Source organism: Cajanus cajan, chromosome 11, assembly GCF_000230855.2.
Source record: "Cajanus cajan strain Asha chromosome 11, NIPB_CcT2T_4, whole genome shotgun sequence".
Taxonomy (NCBI): Eukaryota; Viridiplantae; Streptophyta; class Magnoliopsida; order Fabales; family Fabaceae; genus Cajanus; species Cajanus cajan.
Genome location: NC_138527.1, coordinates 46,300,528 through 46,326,977, shown reverse-complemented (window position 1 = coordinate 46,326,977; position 26,450 = coordinate 46,300,528). Strand labels below are relative to the sequence as shown.

The following is a 26,450-nucleotide window of genomic DNA, read 5'->3' as shown; positions in this document are numbered from 1 at the left end:
TCTTTTCCATGTAACAACTATGAATTTTGTTATCTTTTATTTTTGCTTCTTTAGTTTGTAAATGTTTCAACTACGAATCTACTTACACCATCTATTGTCACCTTCATTCTATTTTTATACACTATTTAAAAAATATTTTTTTATCGTTTTAAGCTTCATCTTCCTTAAGGTAAATTGGTTTACAAAAAAATTCAAACCCGATTATACCCACCCGCTTAAATCCGAATCCGTTTCAACCCGAACCGCCTCAAATCGAAAGCTCAGTCGGTCGGATATGGGTCACAACTTTTCAAAGTCGGTTTACAATGGGTTGGACATTTTTCACCCGAACCCGACCAAACCCACCCGTTGCTCACCCCTAATTGAAAGTGTAAATTATTTATTTTACATCACTGTTGTATCACAAATTACTGTTAATTTTTTATAATAGTTATTTTAAAATAATATATAATTTATTGACAGCATATTTTATATATATATATAAAGGAGGGTTCAAATGACATCGGTGTAACTTTTACTAAGTGTTACACCGCTCAATAACTTTATATTAAATGTGAATTTTAAAAATTCAACCGTTAGATTGAAATCAAAGTGTTCATATTTTAGTATATTTTAAAATATATATATTACGTCAATTTTGTTTTATGAGAATGAAGTATCAAATCTTCTTGGATCAATACAAAATTTGACATATATGATCTAAGAGATATGAACTTTCAATCTAACGGTTGAATTTTTAAAGTTTACATTTAATATAAAGTTATTGAGCGGTGTAACACTTAGTAAAAGTTACACTGGTTTCGTTTGAACCCTACTCATATATATATATATATATATATATATATTCACAATTGAATGTTAACTTCTAAATAAACACCCAATAATTTATAGGAAAATTAAAATAAAAAGTTTGTTTTGGAAATAGAGAGAAAAAGAAAAAGCGTGTAAAGAAATAAATTTGAGAATAAAGAGATGAAATTAGAGTGTGGTAAAGATGATGATTACAGATTAGCAGTGGAAGAAGAGTTGAGTGAGGTGTTGAGTGTTGAGAGAGAGAGAAACGCATCATTTTGATATAGTTTTTGAAAAAGGGCTTTCCCCCGCGAGCAAACCCTAGCAGAGGAAAAATGCCGAGGGAAATCATCACTCTTCAGGTTGGCCAATGTGGGAATCAGATCGGCATGGAGTTCTGGAAGCAGCTCTGCCTCGAACACGGCATCAGCAAAGAAGGCATCCTCGAAGACTTCGCCACTCAGGTCCATTCTCTTTTACCCTTTCATTCTTACACCAATGCTTTCTCTCCTAGTTATCCCTCGATGTTAGATACTTATTCAATTTCCCATCTTTGCATTTATCTCACTTCTCCTGGGTTCACTTTCGACTCTGTTCAAGATTTTGTTAATTCTGGTCTCTCGTTACCGAGATAGCATCTAACTGTCTTTTTCCATCTTACGGTATTTTAAGAATGGGAAACTTGGAATTTTCACCCTTGCATTCTTTTAGTCCCCATTGAGCATTGTCTTACTGTAGCTGGCTTGCTAAGTTGCCAGTTTCCATAAGTCCAAAAAAGTGACTACCGAAATCATTTATCCAACAATGAATTTAATTCAACTAAGGCTTTGTTTGGATAAACTTCTCCGGAAGCACTTCTAGGGAGAAAAATATGAAGTAAAAATGAAATAAGCTTTTTCATAAGTTAAAATTAGTTTATGTATAAGTTAAGCTAATTTGTACAAGCTCTTTCCTATTAGCTTCTCCAAAATCTTATTTTTAACATATGCATAAGCTAGTTTTAACTTATGGAAAAATTTATTTTGATTTTTCTTACTATTTTTTTCTCCCAAAAATGTTTTTGCAAAAGTTCATCCAAACATGTCCTATGAATTTTGATGATGAATGAGTGACGAATGGTTAGAACTTAGAAGCTATAAGTATGCGTCATATACCCAACTTGTGAATGGTGATGATTGGTTCTTCTGCATTTTTTTATTTTGGTTAAAATGCTGCAGGGGGGTGATCGGAAAGATGTGTTCTTCTACCAAGCTGATGATCAGCATTATATACCACGGGCTCTACTGATTGACTTAGAGCCAAGAGTGATTAATGGAATTCAAAATAGTGACTACCGAAATCTCTACAATCATGAAAACATCTTTGTCTCAGATCATGGAGGTGGTGCCGGAAATAATTGGGCCAGTGGATACGATCAGGTTTGTTACTACGTGACTAGAGAATTCTGTAATTAGGATTTGCATGCCACTGATGACTTTGCGTCTTTGGTACTTCCTGGAATTATTTTTCCTTCTCAATATTTAACAATTGATTATTGTAAAATTGTGTCATGGTCATTTGAGTCCCTGTTTGTTTAAACTTTAAAGTTACAAAATCAATCCTTGCACTTTCCAATAGAAAAACATAGGTTCCAATGTAAGTATATGATTTAGATTAACTTAGGCATACATTTCAATCACATTTAATGGTTCAAAAAATCAATTCTACCAAACTTCAAACCAAACAGGCACTAGTCCACACTCATGCTGTATCACCATATGGAGATGTTTTTGTACTTTAGTGTAGCACATTTGATGCTCCATTTGTTTGGTGTTTATACGCCATAAAGAGAAGTTCAATGTATGTGGGTGTGTCTATGGACACACCAGATGATTAAGTCAATGTGATGGTCAATGTTGACAATTGACAGCACAAGACTGGTGATGAGTTTTTTTGTCCCCATTTTATGATACTGATGATGATCCTGCAATGTTGGGTAACATGCAGTTGTAATTGATGTCTATAAATGGCTGTGGTATTTATTGAAGCCCTAACCGACACTTGGTAATTTAAAAATATTGCTTTGCAAATCATGTAAAGTTGCAGGCCAAACTTCTAGACATAATACATGCATAACATTTATTTGTTTTCGAGAACTAGAGATGCCTCAGATGGTCTGACCTGATATTGGCAACCTTCTGCTACTAAACAACTTTGTGCTCAACTTTTCTGAAACATAAAGGAAGATTATGATTGGCAATATCCTATGAGTGGTAAAGTTATTAACTAATGTGGTTGTTATTATCTGGTCAGGGAAAAAATGTTGAAGAAGACATAATGGACATGATTGACAGAGAAGCAGATGGCAGTGACAGTCTAGAGGGTTTTGTTCTATGTCACTCAATTGCTGGAGGGACAGGCTCAGGTGTCTTTTCATCTCATCTTTGCCTGAAAACATCCTATATGTTTCTTCAGTTTTCCCTCTTCCTAATTGAATATTTGTTTAGTGGGTGCATCTGAAAAAGCAAAAGATTGCTAAACTAGTTGACTAAATTTGCACCTAATTTATACTCTTAATTTTAACCCAAAACTTATAATTCTACCCTTAAAGTTAAGAGAGGAAATTGAAGTGGATCACACCTTTTAGCTTATCTCGGAATAAAATTGCCTATAATACAGTGGTTGGAATTCCTGTTTGCCTTTGAAATTGCTATGTACAAGATGAATTTTTTTTGTTGTTGAGATTTTTCATCTTTGTAGTTTTATTATTATTATTATTATTATTTAATTTATGTTGCGTATTAAGTACATTTCCTTACTTTTATTAAGGTATGGGCTCATACTTGTTGGAGACTTTGAATGACCGTTACAGCAAAAAACTGGTTCAGACATACAGCGTGTTTCCTAACCAAATGGAGACAAGTGATGTGGTGGTCCAACCATACAATTCACTTTTGACACTCAAGCGACTGACACTTAATGCAGATTGTGTTGTAGTTCTTGACAATACTGCACTAAATAGAATTGCTGTGGAACGGCTTCATTTATCAAATCCAACATTTGCTCAAACAAATTCCTTAGTTTCTACTGTAATGTCTGCCAGCACAACAACTCTTCGTTATCCAGGGTACATGAATAATGACTTGGTTGGTCTTCTTTCCTCTTTGATTCCAACACCAAGATGCCATTTTCTAATGACAGGATATACGCCTTTGACTGTGGAACGTCAGGTAAGATCACCATGCCATTTTTTTTCTCCCAAAATAATATTTTGGAGCATAAATTTTTTTGCCTAAATTTGTGTCTTCACTTGTAATGATTTCTGTTTTGTTAAATTGTTGAACTGGAGGAGTTCAGCACTGAAATTATGAATTTGTCTCTGTCTTTGTTCCTGCCATTTTACATCACTATAATCTGATTGATAGATGCACAACAACACTTCTGGAGAAACATTGAAAAACTTGATGAGATTTCCTTGCAGGCTAATGTAATTCGGAAGACCACTGTCCTTGATGTTATGAGAAGACTTCTGCAGGTATATTGACTGCCTAAACAGTTAAGCTTCATATTGTGTGGCCTATGTGATCTACTGACATGTATATTCCTGTCAGGCAAAGAATATTATGGTCTCTTCTTATGCTAGGACCAAAGATGCTAGCCAAGCAAAATATATATCAATTCTGAATATCATCCAAGGAGAGGTTGATCCAACTCAGGTAATTAGAATAATTATGCAGTATTATTGATACTTCTGAATTAACCTGTTAGTAAATTGTACCAAGTTACAAAAAATAAATCATCTTGTCAACCATTTGCTAAATGCTTTTTTAGTCCTGCCGTGAGATTTATGTTTCTATTTTTATTTTCAGGAGATGCTTTCTTAATAAAATTATGCAAAAACATTATTATGAAGAGATAGTTTTTTTCTATATATATATATATATTTATAAATTGCTTTGTAGGTGAAGGTGTGAAGCACCAATTTGCTGCTTCTATTCAAATTAAATATTTTGCTTCTTCTGTCACAAAATCTTAAGCAATTCAATACTTTAGTCAAAATCCTTGAAAAATTTATAGGTGTTAGAAAAATTTAAATTAATCTTCCTTTGATGTTGGCAAGCCTTTCTAGCTATTTGTATTTTTAAAAGTTTTCATCAAGTTGCTGCTTGCCCAGATTGACTTATGATAGTGAACTATCATGTTTCTACTTTCTAGTATGTAAATATTTTAACAGCGCTGTGCCATGTCATGATTTTATCTGTTTGAATGGATTTAGGTTCATGAAAGTTTGCAGAGGATACGTGAAAGAAAACTAGTTAACTTTATTGAGTGGGGTCCTGCTAGTATTCAGGTCTGCATTCTGTGGCAAAGCAAGTTAAAGTGGCGGATGGGTAATTTGTCTCCTTTATATTTAGTTTTAAGACACAATCTGATATTTTTTCTTTTCGTACACTTCTGGTAGGTTGCTCTATCGAGGAAGTCTCCATATGTTCAAACTTCACACAGGGTGGGACTCTATATACTTTTTCTTTCAGTCTTTCTTGTAATGCTTATCTTACTTTCCTGCGTATTTTATCTATTATACTGAAGATAGTCAACATGTTTTTTTGGAAAATGGTTTACATTCCGAGGTAAAAATCAATAAATTGGGTTAAGAAATAACCTATAGGTGCTACATTTGGTAGGTCAGTGGCCTTATGCTTGCAAGCCATACTAGCATCCGTCATCTTTTCAGTAAAACTTTGAGCCAGTATGAGAAGTTGAGAAAGAAACAAGCCTTTATAGATGCCTACAGGAAGTTCCCAATGTTTGCTGTAAGTGTGACACTTTCATATGCATAATCTGATACCAATCTGCATCCTTTAAATACTTCTTTGGCCTGTAGCATCTTCATGTACTACTGGTCATTTCATGTGATAACATCAATAAAAAATTGACAGGACAATGACCTCTCAGAATTTGATGAATCAAGGGATATAATTGAGAGTTTGGTTGATGAATATAAAGCCTGTGAGTCCCCGGATTATATCAAATGGGGAATGGAGGTAAATGCTCTATAACCTCACTTGCCGTTTTAAGCTCATTTTGCATACTGCTAATTTCCCCCCTTTTTTAGGATCCAAACAACATGCTAACAGGAGAAGGCAATGCTACGGGATCATTGGATCCAAATCAGTAGCGTGAAAAAACCAAGTAAGCTATGATTAGACCATAATTTAGGCTTACTTTATGTTTCTGGATTTTATTTTACTTTCTTTCTATATCAAGATAAATAAAATTGCAATCTTTTGCTGTTGTTGTATTCTTTTTATCCTTGGTTGGACATGGGAATATCTCATTCTATTATTTTTTTTCTTGTGACATGTGGCTTTACCATTATTTATCACTTATTTTTATATCTTGCAAAATTCTCAAATTATTGTTATAAAATATTTATTTTGCATTAAAATCTCTTTTTTGCCCTCCTTCACTCACCACTTTCTTAAATTACTTTTATCTTTTTCATACTAAAATGTCCTACATCTTAAAATTTAAATACTTGTACTTTCAAATTATTATTTTTTTTAAACGTTATCTTTTCCCTCCAAGGGTTTCCTTGAATACAAGTTAGAAGTATTTTTTAGAGCTTCTCTATTAAAAATAGAGAGTAGAAAAGCTTTCAAAAGTGCTTATAAGCTTATATTCAAACAAATTCTAAATCTGAACTTGTAGTTTTTAAATATTTGCATTTATATTAAAAAAAAATGATATTTGCTAGTTAATAGGAAAAGATGAAGATTGAAATTGAATGTTAAATGTGGTTACCTTGCATGCACACCATTTAGGTTCAAATCCGCCTGGAGCAATTTTTTGGCTTGCTTTCCTTGAAATGTCTTTACCGTGCGAAAGTATACGCGCATGCTGTCTGAGTCTGTTTCCCATAAAAAAAATAATATTTTACTTTCGGTGTTATTTTGTCTATTCTGCCTTGCCCCATCTCTCCATTTTTTATTTCACCTTACGGTGGGTTTTGGAACATTTAATACTATCATTGATGATTATACGTGCATATTAAATTTTATATAATTTTAAGGTTAAATTAAACTATAGGTCCCCGAATTATATGAGAATTTTTGACTAGTTCCTCAATAATTGAGTCTTTACTCATTTTTTACAATTTTCTTAATTAAGTCCTTAAGATTTATCAGGGACCTAACATTAAGTCCTCATTTTTTGTATTCACTACAAGTTTTTTTAAAATTTATCATTTTCTTACTATTTTAAACTGTCATAAACTAACTTCAAGGACTTAACATTTTTCTTTTGTAGTTTGGAGACCTAATTAAAAATATTCAAATAGTTCAGGGACTTTCTGATTAATTTTGCCTAATTTCAACATCTGTAGGAATGTAATCTAATTATATATATTTACTCATACTTTAAATATTGTATATGTTAAAATAAAATGGTGTATCATTGTATCAATTAATTTTAAATTATATAATTTTTTGTGAATTTGATGTACTTTGTAAGATCTAACTTCACACGTACCCGTTGGTAAAATGCATGTTCTAATGATTTAATTTAATAGCCTCAATTGTCTTTTGTTGGACTAGTAAATAGGAATTATATTGCAATACACAATTTTATTAAAATAGTTTAAATTTGAATATGTGATCCGCTGAAAATGAAACTTATTATGTTGCCAGTCGAGTTTTCACTTGAAGTCAAATCTATGGAGTTTCGTAAATAGGTAGAACCACATGGTTGAGTGATAATTTAAACCTCACAGTGTTTCTTTTAAATAGTTTTATCATGTGTCTGAGAATCTTTTGAATACTTGATGGGAAGGTGAGAAGCCTGAACCAAATCACTGGAGGTACCACAAAGGAAGCGCAAAAAGGAAAGGATTTTTGTGAGATCAACAAGGTTTCTGATTAAGTTTTCAATATTTTTTGGTGTTATGAGATGGTTTGCCGTGTGATTAATTTGGTTTGTATTTGTTTGCTAATCATTGGGGCCCAAGGGAGATTGGGTACAGAATCTCTCTGTATTGATTCGTTTTCAGCAATGTATATGGTTGGTTGGTTGGTTGTTTGGTCATTGAAATGTAGAGAATGAAGAAACTTAGCTTTATTATCTGGATCTGACGTGTTTGTTAGGTTATCTTGCTGTTGCTTTAGCATGAATCTTAAAACATTTAAATTGATGTTGGCATTGATTTACACGATTCACGTGGTGCAGAGATTCACCTTTTATTATACGGTCCCTTTGAATTGCTTTGGATTCCTCAATTATCGACACCGTGACCAGTGGCGTTTGTCTACTAATAATAAATTAGAGAAAGGGACTTGGTAGAAAAAAACACATGGTTGCGCCCTAATTTCATCTGGTAACAATCAAATGTAGTGTAACCAAAAACCAATTTGGCAACTAAAGAATAAAAAAGGCCTAATTTCAATTACAATATTATTTTAATTTTTTAAAATTGATTATCATAATTAATTTCTTAAAAAAAAATCAATTACAACGGATACAAAATGTCTGAACGAAAACGGTCCAAAGCATGTCAATAGCATAATTATCTATTTAAAAAGCTAACTACGATGTGCAAAATTTAACATGTCTTCTCAAGTCAGCTTAGTTGGTTCAGTTGTCATACATAAATTATGAGTACATAGATTCTATCTTCCGTGTTTCGTCTAGTTCCCATTTTTTTCACCCCCTTTTCATTAAGTATTTCCGATGCATCATAACTTGTAGTCTCATACACATTGTCACATTAGTCTTTGAAGTTGAATAAATTTTTATAAGTGCAACCTGTCGATCATATTAGTCTAATTTAAAAAAAAAACAAACAAATTAAGTGATAATATTGACATAAAGTTAAAGACTAAAATGTTAGCAAGTGATTAAGGTTAGGAACTTAGATGAAATAAATGTCAGTATTTGTATTATAATTGATGCAACCGAGAATCTATTTCCGTGTGGTGTAGCTGGGAAATGTTGTGATAGGATTAGCAGAAGATAGCAAGAAGCATTATTACTAGTTAATAGTTATTAGTTGCTAGTACTAATGCGTTGAAAGAATATGATAGTGTGAAGCCATATCATGATTCAAGAGCACATGGGATGTTCTCTTTTCAATGTTTATACACCTTTAGATACGGGATTCACCATCTCCAAACCAAAGTGCAGATGAAGATCAATGCATTACAACATCTTGTGGCCTCTTCAAAATATCAATAGGTGGTCCATCGTCACATACAACCAATGCATTTCATTCCTCTTTCTTTCCACCACAAACAAACCCAATTCGAACTTTCTTAGGGGTTTTGAGTTTATCAAAGCATCAACAATTGACTCAAAAGCATATACCATTGTCAACGTAGTCGTTGCTACTTGCTACCTAAACTAACATTGTTTATTAAAACTCTTCTTTTTAGTTCTAAAAAAATTAAATTAAAATTAATATTACGAACAATAATTTCAAAATGCCAAATGAACCATTATCTTCTAAATAATTCCAAGTTCAGAGAAATAGGGATCATGCAACTGATCCACAATATTTTATTGTCACACTAAAATAGTATTTTCTTTCCACTCCTTTGGTCAAAGCGACGAAAAACATTAAGAGAATAAAAACAAGATGTCTATGCAAAAGAGTCTATTGAATGAAAAAACTATAATTTTGTTTTGCAAAGCATAACCACATACGGGTAGAAAGATTAATGAAGTCACATACATATATAGCAAATTAACAACAAAATGAAAAAGAGAAAAGACTGAAAAGAGAATAAACAACTACCACATGGCCTTGTTATCTTCAATTCAAATTAACACAAGAAAAGACGTGCAGGTGGTCCCATTTGAACGAAAGAGAAGGAAGAGAGACACTGAAAACCCTACAATGATGCCATCATATTTCATATTTACCGGCTCACATCAAACTACCACACCTCTGACTCTCACTGACTTTCTTCCATATAAAAGTGGCTCCATTTCAGTGTTTTCTAAACACATTGAACTGTTTTTCGTTAGAAAGGCTTCCAAGTGAGACTGTGAAATAAAAATGGCATTTTTCAAAGCTGCTTCCGAAGTTTTGGCCATCTATACTTTTGTCTTTGCCATTTTTTCACCTGCTGTTCTTGAAGCACAATCCCTTGCACCTGCTCCTGCTCCAACCAGTGATGGTAATTCTCCCATTCCTTGTTTCATAAAAATTATTGAAGTTTTTTCTCCTTCTCCTTGTGAAAGAATCAACAATCTAATGTTGCATTCAATTTTAAAATTTGTTCATGTCTCCAACAAATTGTTCGGCCTTTTGTTTTATTAATAAGAAATTATCTAACCCCAAGCGTGTGGTTCAACGGTAGGGGTTGATTCACGCTTAAACAAGATAGGAGTTCGAATCCTCCCTTGTGTATATTAGTTTTTTTTATAAATTAAATTAACTTATAAAGAAGTTTATTTCATTTGTTCTTTTTATTTTTCTATTCTAAAAATGCTTATGAAAAAACTTATTCAGTGAGATTTTGACTTGAATATGGTCTTTGAAAAGTGGTGGTAGTGTTGGAACCTAATTCAGTTGAGGAGATCTAGATCCCAGGATAATTTAACATGTATTTTTTCACCGTAGGTGTTATAATGAAATGACACTTGTTTTCCAATGTAGTTTTCTGCTGGTGGATAAAACAGCACGACATGACAGTAACTGAATTTCTTTTTGTTTTTAACTGATGTTTTTATTTTGTCTTGTTATTCTTCAGGTACTTCAATAGACCAAGGGATTGCATACGTGTTGATGCTTGTGGCACTGGTGCTGACGTACCTCATCCACCCCTTTGATGCTTCTTCCCATCAATTCTGATGCTGCTTTATCATAGAATTTGAACATAGTAGGGGCTCAGCTTCAATTTATTTCATGGAAAAGGACATTATAATTTATAACGAGTGTTTTAAAATATCTTCTATTTCCTTTTTTCTTTTGTTCTCTTCTAATCCCCCAAAATTTTACATTATGTTACCTCTTTCATTGTTACTTGATGGTGGATGATTGCTAGAGGAGGAAATAGTGTATTCAGTTTGATTATTATTATCATTATCATTACACCTTAATGGTAATTTATTATTCTTCTAAATGCATTGTATTACGTAAAATTTATGTTATCAAGTGTACGATTGAATTTACCTACCTTGAATCGTCTAAAACTACGTTAAAGTTTTAATTAAATATTAACGTTGAAATACCCACCAAATGTTGACAACTTCAAATATTTAGTGTGCATTGATTCAACGTTATACAATGGATCCGTGTCAAATTTAAAACTGCTATACAATAGATACCCCTGACGCACATCAATCTCGAAGTGTATAATGCATTAGTGCTTCTATGCTATTTCGTAATGTTGACATGAGTTTGCTCGTAAATATAGATTTCAGTGGTTAAACCATACGTTGTGTTTTACAATTGATTTGGTGTTAGATCCGAAACTTTGTATTAAAAACATCTAACATAAATTATTTCGCTCAAAATAAATTTCACTTAAAATTCAATGTTGCACACCCAAACACCAAAAAAATTACTGTCCTGTTCCAATTTTAAAAGTCCACTGATGTTTATAATATTTTAAGATCTCTATCTTAGAGGAGAAGGGAGAGATACATTTACGTAGTTGTAATACTCAACAAAACACATACACTCAACATATCAGTACGTCTTAATCTCATATTTTTCCCATTTCCATCATTACATTTTTAGTACTTTAAAGAGTGTCTCACCATTAATGTGGCCCAGCGCTAGGCTCTTGAGAGTAACAAAATTGATAATAAAATGTTCATTTCAGATTTTTTTTTTTCTATAATCCTTTTACACTCCTTTAAATGTGATAAAATGCTAAGTATTATAAAAGATAGAAAAAGATCTGCTTTCTCAAAGATGTAAAAGAAATATCAAAAAAGGTAACGTAAAATAATCAAAATTGTATCTACCTGTTTGTCCGTTGATTCATAACAGAACTAGAAATTCTCATGTCTAATGCTTAGACTCCATAAAAATATTCCTTTCCTAAGACATGGATCTATCATAATATTCGCAAACAGATATTTGCCTGTAAAAGTTAATGAATTGGACGTGTGATAGTTAATCAAACAAAACGAAACCTATTTTCTCTGAGCAAGCTAATCACCTTGCTGGTAAGGGTCGTCTCTGTCTCAATTCGTACAAAGACACATTAAATTTCCTCATAATTAAGGATGTAATGATGAAAAATTGTACTAATGCGTATCTAAAGGGAGTCAAGGCATGTGGAAGACAATAAATGGATTGTTACTTATTAGTAGGTGCCCACTGCCGAGTGTTTTGTTGCCTCTTGTGCCCTGACTACTTGCAATGTCAGGAACATGGTTCTTCTGGGCATGAGATAAAGATTGTTGTCATTGATGTAATGTAATTGACTACTAAGCTAACTTTACAAATGGAATTGAAAGCTCCAGATGATAAATGCAAGTATCTTCTATGATGAAGTTGGATGTCTATTCTGTAAGGCAAACTTGACAACTTCGTAAAAGGAGACAACTATCCCAACCGATGGACCTGCACGACCTACTCTAGGACCAACACCTGTAAATAGCCCTCTTAATCCTCCATCCCTGTCCCATGAAAAGTGTGGAGTACCAAGGTCAGTCCAAAGCCTATGTCCTAAAACTCCCTCTTTACTCCAGAAATAATGTGATCTACAAAGCAAGAAATCAGATGATTCATACCAATAACCAGTTTAGGAAGATGCACATACCTCCAAATCTCAATTAATGTTGTTCTTGTAGTCATCTTTAATGCTCTTTCAGGATCCTTCTGGGAAAATGCAAATGAAACCATGTTTTAGCAAATGAAGTCATCAAACTGTATATTTTATGGATGCAAATTAATTCAATGTACGTGAATCCCACCAAAACATTGGAAAAATGTCCCTGTAAAGAAAATTGTCTACTCATCATTTTTTAAAGATTAGACTTGATGGAAATCCATATCAATGACTGTGTTAATCTGCCTTGTGAACCAAACCTACAAAGTTTAGCAATGGCTAAAAATTCTAACTGGGTCGCACTTGCGTACAACTTTTAATTGAATTTGAAGTTCGATGTCAAGTTTATGCATGATAATGTAAACATGAATAGTTGAAAATATGAACACCCAAAATGAGTCAAAAGTTGGTACTGTTTACTGTTCTTAAATGACACATCTATCTGAGAACAAACTATTCTGATTTCTAAGGCTTAGCTTGCTGGTTTTAAAGGCCAAACCGGAAGTTGGATTTAAGTCAGCAGCTTGCATAGTGTTTTCAGAACATAAATTTCACCTTTCTAATGATGCAAGGTCCAAATTTCTGCCTTTTCTTGGTAGGGACAGGTTGATTGAAGTGAATAGAAAGATATGCACTAAAAGCAAGGTTTTGAGAAAGAACCTCTATTTGTCGTCGAGTTTTAGCCACATCCAGTGGACATGTGGCAGCAGATGCTATAGTTCCTGCAACAAAACCAGCAGAAAAATTTGCCCCAAGGACAGTGGCTGCACTTGTTTCATCACCCACGAGACCAAGAATGTTTTTCCTAATCTGTGAAGTAGCTTCAAAGTCAAAACACAATTCCCCAAACAAACAAAAATCTTTTTTTTTTTTTCAATAACAAAATCTTACTGGCTCAAGGGTTGACCAGCAAATTGCAGAGAATGGAACGTCCCGAGAAAGTTGTGCTCCGAGGCCAGTCCACCAGAAACGATACCTCCGTACTGTTCAAAATATGTAATCACATTTGTTACTACTTACTAACAGATGCAACCAAAAGAACTGGACATCATACAGTGCAATGGAAGCTGAAAATTTGGCAATTGATTTAAAAAACAAAGGTTATAAAGCGAAGTGTGCCTAAACATGAATTAACTCCAAAGTTAAACAGAGATAAATCAAAGAAGATGCCTATTGTACACTTACAGTTTTCAAAAATACTTGTGCCATTAGCAGGGTGGATGACTCCAAGCAATGTTTTCCACACCCCTGGAGGCTTGCCATGGTTTACTCTAAATGCCTAAAGCACAAGAGAAAACATGTAAGGAAAAGAAAATTTCAACCTCCCTCCATTTTAGCATTTAATTTTTTTACCTGCATGCGAGTCCGAGCAAGTTCTACAGGATAACAAGAAATGCAAGCAAATGAGCGTGCAATTGATCCTGCAATTAATGGAACGTAAGGTGTTAAGCTTGATGCATTCTGAGTTGTAAACTCCTCCATCATGTTACGGAAAATATCATAACAAGGCATGTAGATTCCAACCTATTTGACAACAAAAAAGCAAAAGACAATTAGTATATAACTTATATATGAGATAAGGAGACAAAATGAACAGTGTCATCCCCTAAAGTAAACCGTAAGGCTCAAAACAGAATTCCAGATCTCGAAAGAGAGCTTACAGATGGCACAGCCAATGCTAAACTTGCATTTGTGCCTCTCCACAATCTCATAAAGCCTTCCTGCAAAATTCACCCTTTTGAACCCTCTTATAGTAAGTTATTAACGTGAGCCGAAGAGAAAAAAAATACAAGCAATCAAGTACAAAATTCACTCCACAATGTTTTCTACACGATGCATGCTTGAACAAAATTACCAGCTACCATATTTGTGAATAAATCTATTTATGGTCCGACTTACAACATCTCATCCTTAAAATCAAAAGGAAGTTATCCGTTACAATTGAACCTAAACAGATGTGTACCCGCAGAAATTCCCCTTCATCATGAAAGCCTATAAAAATACAAGTAATCGATTTCCCCCACCCCCACTTTTACAGACCTAGTCTTGAGAGGGTCATATGTCTACATAATAAATAAGCAAAACTTATTACCTAAGTTTCCATATCAAACCTATAACAACCCAAAAGGATATTCTCCATCATAAACAGTTCTATCCATCTAATACTATCCCCAATCAGGTGCATGTCTTGTGTATCAGTGGAAGTTAAGGTACTGTCACAATAATATTACGCAGCAAGTGGCACTCCCATGTTTTTTGTTTCACCTTGTATTAGCTAAAGCAAAAATAATAATAACAAGGAAACACCACCTTGACTTGACATGACCCCAAATCAATACAAACCCATTGGAAATTACTATTGTATGAGAAAACAATCCGCTAAGCAGAAGCACTCACATAGTGAACAGCTGTTGTTATCTTCACAACAGTTGAGAGAGAATAAAAACTAAACTTGCAATTTAGTTTAATAACCACATGCACTTACCTGCCGTGTAACTTTATAGAGAACATCCAATGTCCCTTTATAGCGGTTACATCCAGTAGGACATTCAGAGCCGGAAAATGAGTGCATAGCAGGACATCTAATTATCTGAAAATAAACAAATTTAGTAAAATTGTACATAGCCAAATTTAACTAAAACTTTGAAGAATGATTACCGTGTTAGTTTGATAAGATGATGGCACTCGACAAGCATCCTGGTAGGGAACACCTGCAGCCTGTGCTTGGAGTCTTGTCTGAAAGCAGAGTACGTTTTATTCATATAATTAAATTGGATTTTTTATTTGTGTTTTGCTTCTATGATTAATAAAAGAATTTGATAGATACCTTGGCGACATCGAGGGGGTTGACGATGATGGCAGACAAGAAGGCGGCACCGGCGGCGGAAAAAGCCCGTTCTCCGATTCTGAGTTGCGTGTCGGAATTGGTATTGGAATGTGTTGGTGACATTAGAAAAACTTTTCGTTCAAAACATCAACATTCGTAATGTTTAGGTTTGGTTCGTAGAAACCTTCAAAATTAAAATACTTGTTCACCGAATTGGAGAGATTCGTGGCGTCAATTTGAGGGCGCCAGAAAGTTTCAGAATGGTTTGGACTTTGCACTTGGACCGACCAACACCAACCTAATTCACAACACCAATATCCTACAAACCAAACAAGTCCATTCAAAAAGTTTAAATTAAAAAAAAAAAAAAAAAAAAAAAAAAAAAAAAAAAACCTTCTTTTATTATGATATATATTTGAATGATTTGTTTGTCGGAGATTTAATATAAACATTATTTTTTACATTTTATTAGGATATATGTATCTCTAATTAGATTTGTTTTACCCTTTGTTATAATACAAGTTGACCCTTATGCCCTTCGCTAAAACCCAATTTTCTATGTCAAGTAAATTGTGATTTTGACTCCACGGCGCATGGGTGGTGTTGGCCACGATAGAGTGGTTGACAGGGTTACAATGCAATGAAAAATGATAAATGTCACAAAGGATATAAATAACTACCTAACACTTGCACAAAATTAATATGTAAAGTTGCATTTTATGTGATTAAATTTAACATATATAAAAATTTAGACAAACATAACAAAAAGTAAATAAAAAAAACTTATTTTATTAAAAAGAAGTGTTTTTATATATATAAAAAATTAAACAATTAGACTTATAATTATGTTAAAAGGTATATTTTGCGTAGAAAGAGAATTTTTATACGTATTACTTACTAATTATTGTGTCTTTGTGAGCATTGGGAATCTTGAAATTTTGCAAATATTTATTTGATATTAGATATCATATTTTGATATTCAATCATAATTATTATTAGGAAAATTGTGTTAAATATAAGTTTGAAATCAAATTTGTGTTAACATTTTAGAGAGTTGAATACTTGATTTGATAGGAGTATGATTGATAGAAGTACTTGACCAGACTCGTAATTAGATCCCTTCTATGACAAATAACCAGAAGGACACATTTACTCAACAATCACAAACATGAAAAGGTAAAGATATAATACCTAACTAAATCATCTGTATTAGATCTTTTTGACTAAATCCTTTAGATTAGATATTTTCTGATAAATTATCAAAAAAGTATAATAATAATTTTAAATATTTTGTGAGAATCTATATACTTATAATTACGTAATTTAATATAATTAAGTTATTTTTATGAATTAAAAAACTAATTTTGTTTTGGAAAAAGAAAGATGAATGTTATTATACAACCAAATAAAGTTAATGAAAATGAAAATCTATAAATAAATAAAATAGTTGGAAAAATTTGAGTATAAAATTTTAAGTTTTTACTATAAAGCTGACACTCATTCATTATAATCAAACAACACTTTGATAGACAAACATTTTTTTTTTATTCGTCTCTGGAGTATTCGAACTCCTGACCTTACTCAAACGTGGATCAACCCCTACCACTGAACCACACGCTTGGGGTTAAACAAACATGATAAGACATTTTTTGCGAACGTTATGAAGATTAATGCTTGCAATCAAATTGAATTGTCAAACAAGACATAATATAGAAAAGAAAAAGTTATTGGAAGGAATCAAATTACTAAAATCAATATAATAATTTTTTTGTTTTTTATAACAACATTTTTCAAGAAAAATTAATATTGCTTTTGGCATAGACAAACTATTTTCATCCTTAAACTTATGATTCATGAAAATATTAAATTCTAAAAATTATGATTCATAAAAATCATAAAAATTTATTTGATTGATCATAAATATTTTTAAGAATACTTTAAAATGTTATTTAAAAATTATGGATTTTTATTATATTAAATAATAAAAAATAACATAATATTTTACTGTATTGTGACTTTTACTAAGTATTATATCATTTAATAACTTTATATTAAATGTGAATTTTTTAAATTCAACCTTCAAATTGAAAGTTCATATCACTTTATATGGTTATATCAAAATTTGTTAAAATTAAATAATAATTTAAAAATAATTAAAGTATTTATATTTTAATATATTTTGAAATGTATATATTAAATTAATTTTATTTGATAAAATTAAAGTATTAAATCATCTTAGATTAACATAAAATTTTAATATATATATATATATATATATATATATACTATTAATTTTTATAAAGTCAAATATTATAAAAACACCTCATATTTAAAAGGAAAAAAGAAAACATAATATATACTATTTTATTAAGAAAAAAATCATTGTCATTATGGTCATTTATGAGAGGGTCCCTGTATGAATTGTGTGATAGGGCATAAAGAAACTATTTGCACGAAATTGACGCACGAGGACATGCATTTGCATCAGGTTGTTGTTCATGTTAAATATTAATCGCTTACGACTCATGAGGAAGCATCTTCTTGGACTTGAACTATATATGTTTGTTTCACTAATGTAATATGAAAGAAAGAACAGAACACATAGGAGAGAGGAAAATGGTAATAAATTCTCAAGAACAAGAACAAGAACAAGAAGCGAATCACATGATCAACTTGTGTAGATTCTTTCATAACCAATCTAGGATTGCAGTGGCAGCCTTTTTTCTGATACACCGAAAGGAGAACGATTCAGACTTTAAAGGGAGATCGACTGAGAAGAATAAAAATTTCATTACATGGGTCTTACAACGTCTTTCTAGTTTCTAATACTAATTGTTAGTGGAGCAGAGCACTGTCATGAAAAGGCAGATAGATTAGATCGTCTTTATTAGAGCCCTAGCCGTCCTAGAGAACCATTAAGGACCTCCTCTACCCTGATATGACCAAGTTTTTACTGTGTTAGAATTTTTTTTAAAAAAATATAAAAATAAACTTTCATAATATATTTACGGATATAAATTATTTTATTGTATATGATTAAAATTTGATTTTTAAAGAGTCGAATTTCGGTACAATATTCATTTCTTCTAATTTAATTTATAAGGATATGTCATTTTTCTTGCTGGAATTTGATTTTTGAGATTTGGATTCCGTGCAGGGTTTAACTTTTATTTATTTATAGTATTTCTAACATATATATATATATATATATATATATATAAATATATAAATTAAATATTAAAAATAGTTCAAAAATATATTATAAATATAAGATAAAATTTAAGTAAATAATAATTTTAATAAGTTATATTTATAATAAGTTATAATTTTAATAAGTTAAAAAATTAATAAGTTATTATTTGAAAAAAATTTAAATTTAATAAATTAGAATGTATCATATATATATATATATATATATATGTGTGTGTGTGTTTTTAAAAATATTAATATTACCTACAATTAAAATATATTTATAATAATAAAATTAAATAAATAGTTTTTTAAGTATCATAAAAGAATAGTTATGTATTTTATTTATATTATTTATATAAATTAAATATTAGAAGATGAAAAAAATATTTTAATAAGATGAACATAAATAAAAAATAATATTATTAAGTTTATAAATTTATATTTTTATGTAAATTTTTATAAGTTAGAAGATGAAAATTTATATTTTTATGTAAATTTTTATAAGTTAGTAGATGAAAATTTATAAATATCATTGTAACTTATAAAAATTTTTCTATGCCTCAATTATTTTCATTCGGTATACATTTTAAATTAAGAATAATTTTAATTTTTAATATACAAATATATTTAATATCAACTAACTTATTAAATTTTATTAATTTTATTAAAATAATCAATTATATAAACATAAAAATAACTATCAATTAATAATAAATTTTTATGCAAGTGTTGTAAGTTTTGAAACTTGTTCTAATATTAAAAAGTTTTTAAGATTTAACTCACTTAAAAAAAATTATCTTATGACAAATTTCTCCTAGGAAAAATGCTAGTAACATTTTAGTTAAAACCCTATTTTGGTCCCTTATAATCTTTTTTTGTTTCAATTTAGTCCCTCATTAATTTTTGGTCTCAATTTGATCCCAAATTAATTAATTGGTTTCAATTTAGTCCTAAATTAATTAATTAGTTTCAATGTGGGACTTTCCGTCCAAATTGCTTTAACGGTGTTAACTTTTGGCCACGTGGACGCCACGTAGATGCATACGTGGCATCCACGTGGATGAGAATTTTTTTGAAAACACCTGGACCCAGAACGGCCCGTTCTGAAATCGGAACGGGCCGTTCTGGTTGCAAAATTAAAACACCACCAGTGAAGAAGAACGGGTCGTTCTGCTTTCAAAACGGGCCGTTCTGAAATCAGCAAGGGCCGTTCTGGTTTCAGACCAGAACGGTCCGTTCCAGAACTGTGAATAAAATATTATTTACTTAATTGTGTTTTTGATATTATAATTATGCAATTTTGATCTCTAAGGTTTTAATTGAGTAATTTCAGTCCTTAAAAGATTATAATTGTGTAATTTTAGTCTCACAATTTTTAATTGAACAATTTTAATCTCTCAAATATCATAATTGTGGAATTTTAGTATTTCTCATTAAAAATTTAATAATTTTAAAATTTTAATATATATATAATGTTTTAAAACTATATAATTGTTTGTTTATTTAAATTAACGTATATTTTTTTTAATGTATCAAATGATATATATTTACTATTACTAAATAAATAAAATTTATATATTATTAATATTTTAATATTACTGATAAATTAATATCAATAATATTTTTACCCTTTTTATAAATAAACTAATAATTTGATAAATATAACTTAATATATATTAATATACTTTTACAAAAATATAAATATATAAGATCAGATATATATTTCTAATTAATATACTTATATTTTTGTAAAAGTATATTAATATATAACAAGTTATATTTATCAAATTATTAGTTTATCTATAAATATATTAATAATATTATTGATATAATATCGAAAATTATAATATACGTTAATTTGAATAGATAAATAATTATTTAATTTTAAAACATTATATATATATATATATATATTAAAATTATTAATTTTTAATGGGAGAAACAAAAATCATACTATTATGATATTTGAGGGACTAAAATTGTTCAATTAAAAATTGAAGGACCAAAATCGCGCAATTGCTATTCTTAAAGGACTAAAATTATGCAATTAAAATCTTGGAGATCACAAAACTGCACAATTGTAATACTTGAGGGATAAAAAATGCAATTAAACCAATATTCTTAATTAATTTTATTAAAAAATATAATAATTAATAAGATAAAAGGAATATCACTTTATAATTTTTTGCAACTTGTTTAAGATTAAAGGAATAAAATGATAAAAATTAATAAGATAAACATAATAAAATAAAATATATAAAAATATTAATATATTTATTTTATTAGATATAATAACATAATTAAAATATAATTAATAATATATATTTTATAAAATTATTAATATTTTATATGTAAAAAAATAAAATAAAACCGGAACGGCCCGTTCTGAAACTGGAACGGGCCGTTCTGGTGCATTTTGGGTTTGTTAATTTTGCACTTGGAACGGGACGTTCCGGATGCAAAATTAACACACCAAAAGTGCACCCAAAACGGCCCGTTCCGGCTTCAGAACGGGCCGTTCTGGATCCAGGTATTTTCAAAAAAATTCTCATCCACGTGGATGCCACGTATGCATCTACGTGGCGTCCACGTGGCCAAAAGTTAACACCGTTAAAGCAATTTGGACGGAAAGTCCCACATTGAAACCAATTAATTAATTTAGGACTAAATTGAAACCAATTAATTAATTTGGAACCAAATTGAGACAAAAAATTAATGAAGGATTAAATTGAAACAAAAAAAAAATTATAAAGGACCAAAATAGGGTTTTAACCTAACATTTTTCTTAACACACATTTTTATTGATTAAAATTTAAAAAATATGTTAGAAAGTGTATTATTAACATTTTTTTCTTCTTAATATATTTATTTTACATGTTGAAAAATAAATTGAAAGAAAAAGCGTTGAAACTTCATCCCCATGTAAAAAGTGGGTTTGTGGAGCAATTCTAATTTGTAAATCAGAATTTATGACAACAGTAAAAGGTGTTGAGAAAAGGACCAATGACAGGCTTGCATTGCATGAGCATCAATCTGGTTTTGAACACCTTTGCTTTGTAGACAGACAGGGCATGCAATGCAGTGCAACTTGCTCTGCTCTCATTCCTTCACATACATATACACAAGTAACCATCCGACAAACCAAAAAAAAAAAAAAAAGTCTGTTGCAAAATGTTTGACCAAACCCAAAACACCATTTATAGCATTCAAGAAGCGTGCAGATATTTTCACCATAAAAGCAACTTAACATTCTACTCTTACAATTTCAAAATCAAAGCCAGTGCCAACTCTAGGACCCTCCCCTCATAGCCCACACTTCCCAAGAAGCCATGATCTTTCTTTGTTGGATAGCTAGAAACATCTCCAAGAACACCACTCAATAGTCAAGGCATTCAGTCTGTTATGTTTCTTCTCCCTAATCCTTTCAAATGGGTCAATGTCTGTGGGGTCTAAGTGACTCATCCTTGGTACCCAAAATCTGTGTGCCAACTTGCTTTGGTTTGGTTTTCATAATAGACCTTTTGTTCGTACCTAGCTCTAGGTGGTGGTTCCCTACTACATTCCACACTGCCTCTTTTCAAAATATCATGCAGGGCTTCCTAATTTGGACCTCTTGCAGACATATATCATATTTGTTTTGGTGAAACAAGACTACATCATATTTTTCATGGCCTCATGGATGTCAGTCTGCCACATGATATGGTATACAAGTTGACATCTTCTTTAACAAAGACAAAGCTCCATAAACAATATTATCTTGTAACTACTCTCTCCATGCTTTTTTGTAACAAATACCACCATTCATATATTATATATATTTTTAACCAACCTTGTTATTAAAAGCCTAGTTAATTAAATTATATGTCTTGCTTAATGCCTTATAATGTTTCTTTATTTTTTCAAAAAAGAAAGGTCTTTGCCTCCAAAAAGTATGGCTAAGGATGTGTGGCCAAACATTATACATGACACGTGAAATTGAACTTTATAAGCTTAGTGCATGACTGACAGCTTTTTTGCACCCGCGCCTAATGCATGTCAATGGCCAGAGAAAAATATCCCACCAACCCTTCAACTATAGCTGTTTCCAAAATAACAACATCAGATATGTAATGCTAATCAAAACCATAATACCTAAAAGGGGGCAAAAAATTGCAAAATCAGAAAACAAGATTACATTATATGGTAAAAGAACAAAATTGGAAGCATAAATTCACAATGACACAAAATGTCTCATGACAGCTCATGTAGCATAAAATATCTCCGTCTTTACATAACTCATGTAACCTTAAAACTCTATCAAGATCAATTCAATGTCTCATCACTGAAAAAGATCATTGAAGTAACTATCTATATCCCAATTACAAAATTGAAAATCCTTACTGACAAGATGGGAAATATCACTGAAATTGTCATGAAAAACAGGTTCCGTCGCACTAGTTTCATGAAGAAAAACTGGTGGAGGAGTTTCAAAATTGAAATAACTATCAATGGATGATGAATCTGAAAACAAAAAACTATCTAGCAAACTTGGGTCCTCTCTGATCACACCATCTGTTTCAGAAATCTCCTCCAACATAAAATGTCGAAATCCAAGCACAGAAGTTGGTGAAGGCAAATGAGACTCTTTGCTTGAATCATTCCCACTACTCACATTCTCATTCTCAACCAAACCACTCACACTATCTTCAGATTCATTAAGACCATAATCAAAAACAACATCAGTGTTGATGTTTTCTTCACTTGTAGGAGGCTTGATGAAGTTAGTGAGAGCATTAGAGCCTCTAAAGTTTATAGCTGCTTTGTCATAAACCATGGCAGCTTCTTCAGGAGTGTCATAAGTCCCTAACCACACTCTTGTCCTCTTCACAGGATCTCTGATTTCTGCAGCCCATCTTCCCCATGGCCTTTGACGAACTCCTCTAAACTTTCTTCCATTACCTTTCTCAGTTTTTGCTGTGATGACTCTCTCCTTGTGGTGATGTTTCACATGAACAGGGGACTCAGTGTTAGTTGAACAGTGATTATCCACCATTCTGATCTCGTTTACAAACTTCTTGATTCTAACCAACCCTTCATCTTCATCCTCATCTTCATCATCTGTGGCATACGGGTCCGTCACTGAAATACGAACTACCTTTGGTAGTGCCTTCACAATGGAAGGTTTGACATGCTTGTAAGTGACAACTTTTTGCTCACTCAATTTGGATTCCATGGAGTGAATCTCCTCAAACACTGTACTCTCATTGTGGACAAAACACTTTTATGGACACACTCTGCGTGCTCTGAATTATTTATAATTCGTTATGGATTATTGTTTAAATTTCTTTTTTTTTTTTCTTTTCAAATCTTTCCTTCCCTATTTTATTGTTAATTTAATGATATTGATAATTGGTTAACAATTATGATTTGATTTGTTTATAACTTTCTTCTGTTATTTTCTATTGTTATTTATTCAGGGATGTTATTTAAAATCTTTTTTTTAGTCAAAAAGATTGAATTTCCATAGTGTTTATAATGTCCTTACTTCCATAGGTCCATTAAGGATTATGTAAAAATAAAAATAAAAAAGTCAATTAGTGGTTGTCCTCATTCCAAGTTTCCAACTATAAACCAAAATTCTGATTTTGTTCGTCAATTATAAAATTAATAAATATTTTATTTATTCATTTTTCTTAACCTATTTGCAATGAGAATATTTTTTTAAAGGAATTATTTATAAATTAATTCAAAATTTTAAAAAAGGATTGATCTTCGAGTCAATAAACCTTCTGTACTACATTTACTTTACTCATGGGATGGATGACAATTAAAATTATTTTTTCTATCTTCTAATATAAAATTTATAATTGAAATTAATTAAGATATAAATTTTAATAATGTTTAACAATTCAAAATTATTTCTATCGACATTTAAGAGTTATCTTCTTGACTTTGTATCGATTTTACGCCAATCAATATAATGTCTAATGATACAAAACTTGATAGTGTGTAAATTTGATAAATTTTAATATTCTGCAATATTTAAAGGATGATATTTTCTATTTTACTAGAAGATAATATTATCTTATATTTTACATTATAATTATATCAGATAATACACTCTATTATATTAGATTAATAGATTGGATTGAATATTTTCTTTTAAAACTTAATTTTACATATATTATAAATATAATATATATTGGTATATTATTATTGATATAGATTATAGTAACACATAATATATTATTATATCTCATTCATAATTAATACTAAAAATGTGTGTAATTATAGTAACACAATATTTATTATTAAAATTTAATTTTATCTATATTATAAATATAATATGTATTGGTATATTATTATTAGTATAGATTATAGTAACACACAATATATATTATTATATCTCATTCAAAATTAATAATAAAAATGTATATAATTATAAATCAAATGAATTTATATTTATATGTATTTTTTCTATAATAATACTTTTTGTGCGTTACTGTATGTAATATTTTTTATAATGAAATAATTTTTTCTTCTATGTAAAATAGTGAAGTTTTGTTTTCATTCCTTTTTGAATTATTATTTTCAATTAGTTACTCTAAAATATTTTTGTTTCATTTTCATTCTCTTTGTCAAATTCATCATCAAATCTAGTAGAGAAATTTTTTTAAAAAAAAATTGTAGAAACTAAAATAGAAAAGTCAAAAGTTATAAGGACTAATATTTGAGAAGATTAAGAAGGAAATCAATTAAAATTTAAAAATAGCATAATAAAAATAACTAGAATTAAGATGATTAAAATGAAAATAATCATATTTTATTGGGACTAAAGTCTATTTGAACCAAATTTATATAATTTAAACTTTTAAATACATTAATTTTGTTAATATGGAGTAGACAAAATAAACTCATAACAAATATATTAATAACTAAAAAAAATAATCTAAAAATGCACAACTTTGTAAATATAATATAATGACTAATATTTTTAAAATTGAATTAGTCATTGAATCAGTCTAGACACTGATTCAATAGATCAATCAGAATTAAATCATGATCTAATTGATATTAATAAAATAATAATTATTATTATTATGCTCAATAAAAAAGAATATTAAATAAATATAATATTATAATTATAATACTAAAAATTTTAATAAAATATTATTTATAAAATTTTAACATTTAATATATACATAAATTTTTAAATTATATATAATATAATATTTAAATTAAGTTTTAATAAAATATAACAATACCCATTAATAATAAAAATTTTACATCTAAATAAAAATATATCAAATTAATATAATATAAACTATAAAAAATAAAAATATAAAAAATTATAAGTTAACATAAATAATTAAATTATACTTATAAAATAAGCAATAAAAATAAGTTATTCTAATTTATAAATTTTTATTAATTAATATCTTTATTAAAAATATTTTATATTAAATTCTAAATTTCTTTTCAAAAATAATTAGATCAATTCTAACCGATTTTGATCAATTCTGTTGATTTTTCTACCAATTCTATGCAAAACAATTTTATGACATAATTGAATCAATTAAAGATCAATTTTCAATCGATTTAATCGAATTAGCTAATCGATCCGATTTTTCAAATCATGACAATGACACATTCACTTGAATTTATCTTAGTCTTATTTTATGTTTTGTTTTTGTTATTCCCTATTTATTATTTTTATTCTCATAACTTGAAGGTAGTTGTGTCATTACATGACTTCTAGAAAACTTTGTGCCTAAAGTTGTTTTTTTAAAAAATAATAATAATAATTAGTGCCTAAAAGTTTAGAATTTTTACTCTCTATCTATGCAAATTAAGGTTTATAAATTAAACTTATAAAATTTATTTTCATTTTGATTTTT

General features: G+C 30.0%; 3 protein-coding genes across 4 annotated transcripts; 1 reads left to right on the top strand and 2 right to left on the bottom strand.

Annotated features, from left to right (window-relative positions):
• Window positions 1-913: 913 nt before the first annotated feature.
• LOC109797585 (tubulin gamma-1 chain) lies at window positions 914-7,983 on the top strand. 2 transcript variants are annotated; one of them, XM_083066123.1, is made up of 12 exons: window positions 914-1,256; window positions 2,010-2,210; window positions 3,085-3,196; window positions 3,601-4,001; window positions 4,253-4,306; window positions 4,383-4,487; window positions 5,048-5,122; window positions 5,234-5,278; window positions 5,457-5,585; window positions 5,712-5,816; window positions 5,888-5,964; window positions 7,560-7,983. In XM_083066123.1, exons 1-11 carry the CDS (start codon window positions 1,128-1,130, stop codon window positions 5,948-5,950), a joined length of 1,419 nt encoding a protein of 472 aa, XP_082922249.1. In that variant the 5' UTR covers window positions 914-1,127; the 3' UTR covers window positions 5,951-5,964; window positions 7,560-7,983. The 2 variants fall into 2 exon arrangements, with proteins under 2 accessions (XP_082922249.1, XP_020213259.1); XM_020357670.3 differs by having other exon boundaries at window positions 916-1,256; window positions 7,603-7,983.
• A 3,910-nt stretch (window positions 7,984-11,893) lies between these two features.
• Window positions 11,894-15,698, bottom strand: LOC109796904 (mitochondrial carrier protein MTM1). Its single transcript, XM_020356753.3, has 10 exons — window positions 15,382-15,698; window positions 15,213-15,290; window positions 15,040-15,144; window positions 14,216-14,275; window positions 13,908-14,078; window positions 13,740-13,833; window positions 13,446-13,537; window positions 13,215-13,364; window positions 12,546-12,604; window positions 11,894-12,402 (listed from the first exon to the last, which is right to left on the bottom strand). The coding sequence occupies exons 1-10, from the start codon at window positions 15,502-15,504 to the stop codon at window positions 12,267-12,269; spliced, it is 1,068 nt and encodes a 355-aa protein (XP_020212342.1). The 5' UTR covers window positions 15,505-15,698; the 3' UTR covers window positions 11,894-12,266.
• Window positions 15,699-22,021: 6,323 nt separating this feature from the next.
• LOC109796536 (ethylene-responsive transcription factor CRF5) lies at window positions 22,022-24,045 on the bottom strand. The gene has a single exon (XM_029271197.2). It carries the CDS (start codon window positions 23,783-23,785, stop codon window positions 22,892-22,894), a length of 894 nt encoding a protein of 297 aa, XP_029127030.1. The 5' UTR covers window positions 23,786-24,045; the 3' UTR covers window positions 22,022-22,891.
• Window positions 24,046-26,450: the final 2,405 nt, after the last annotated feature.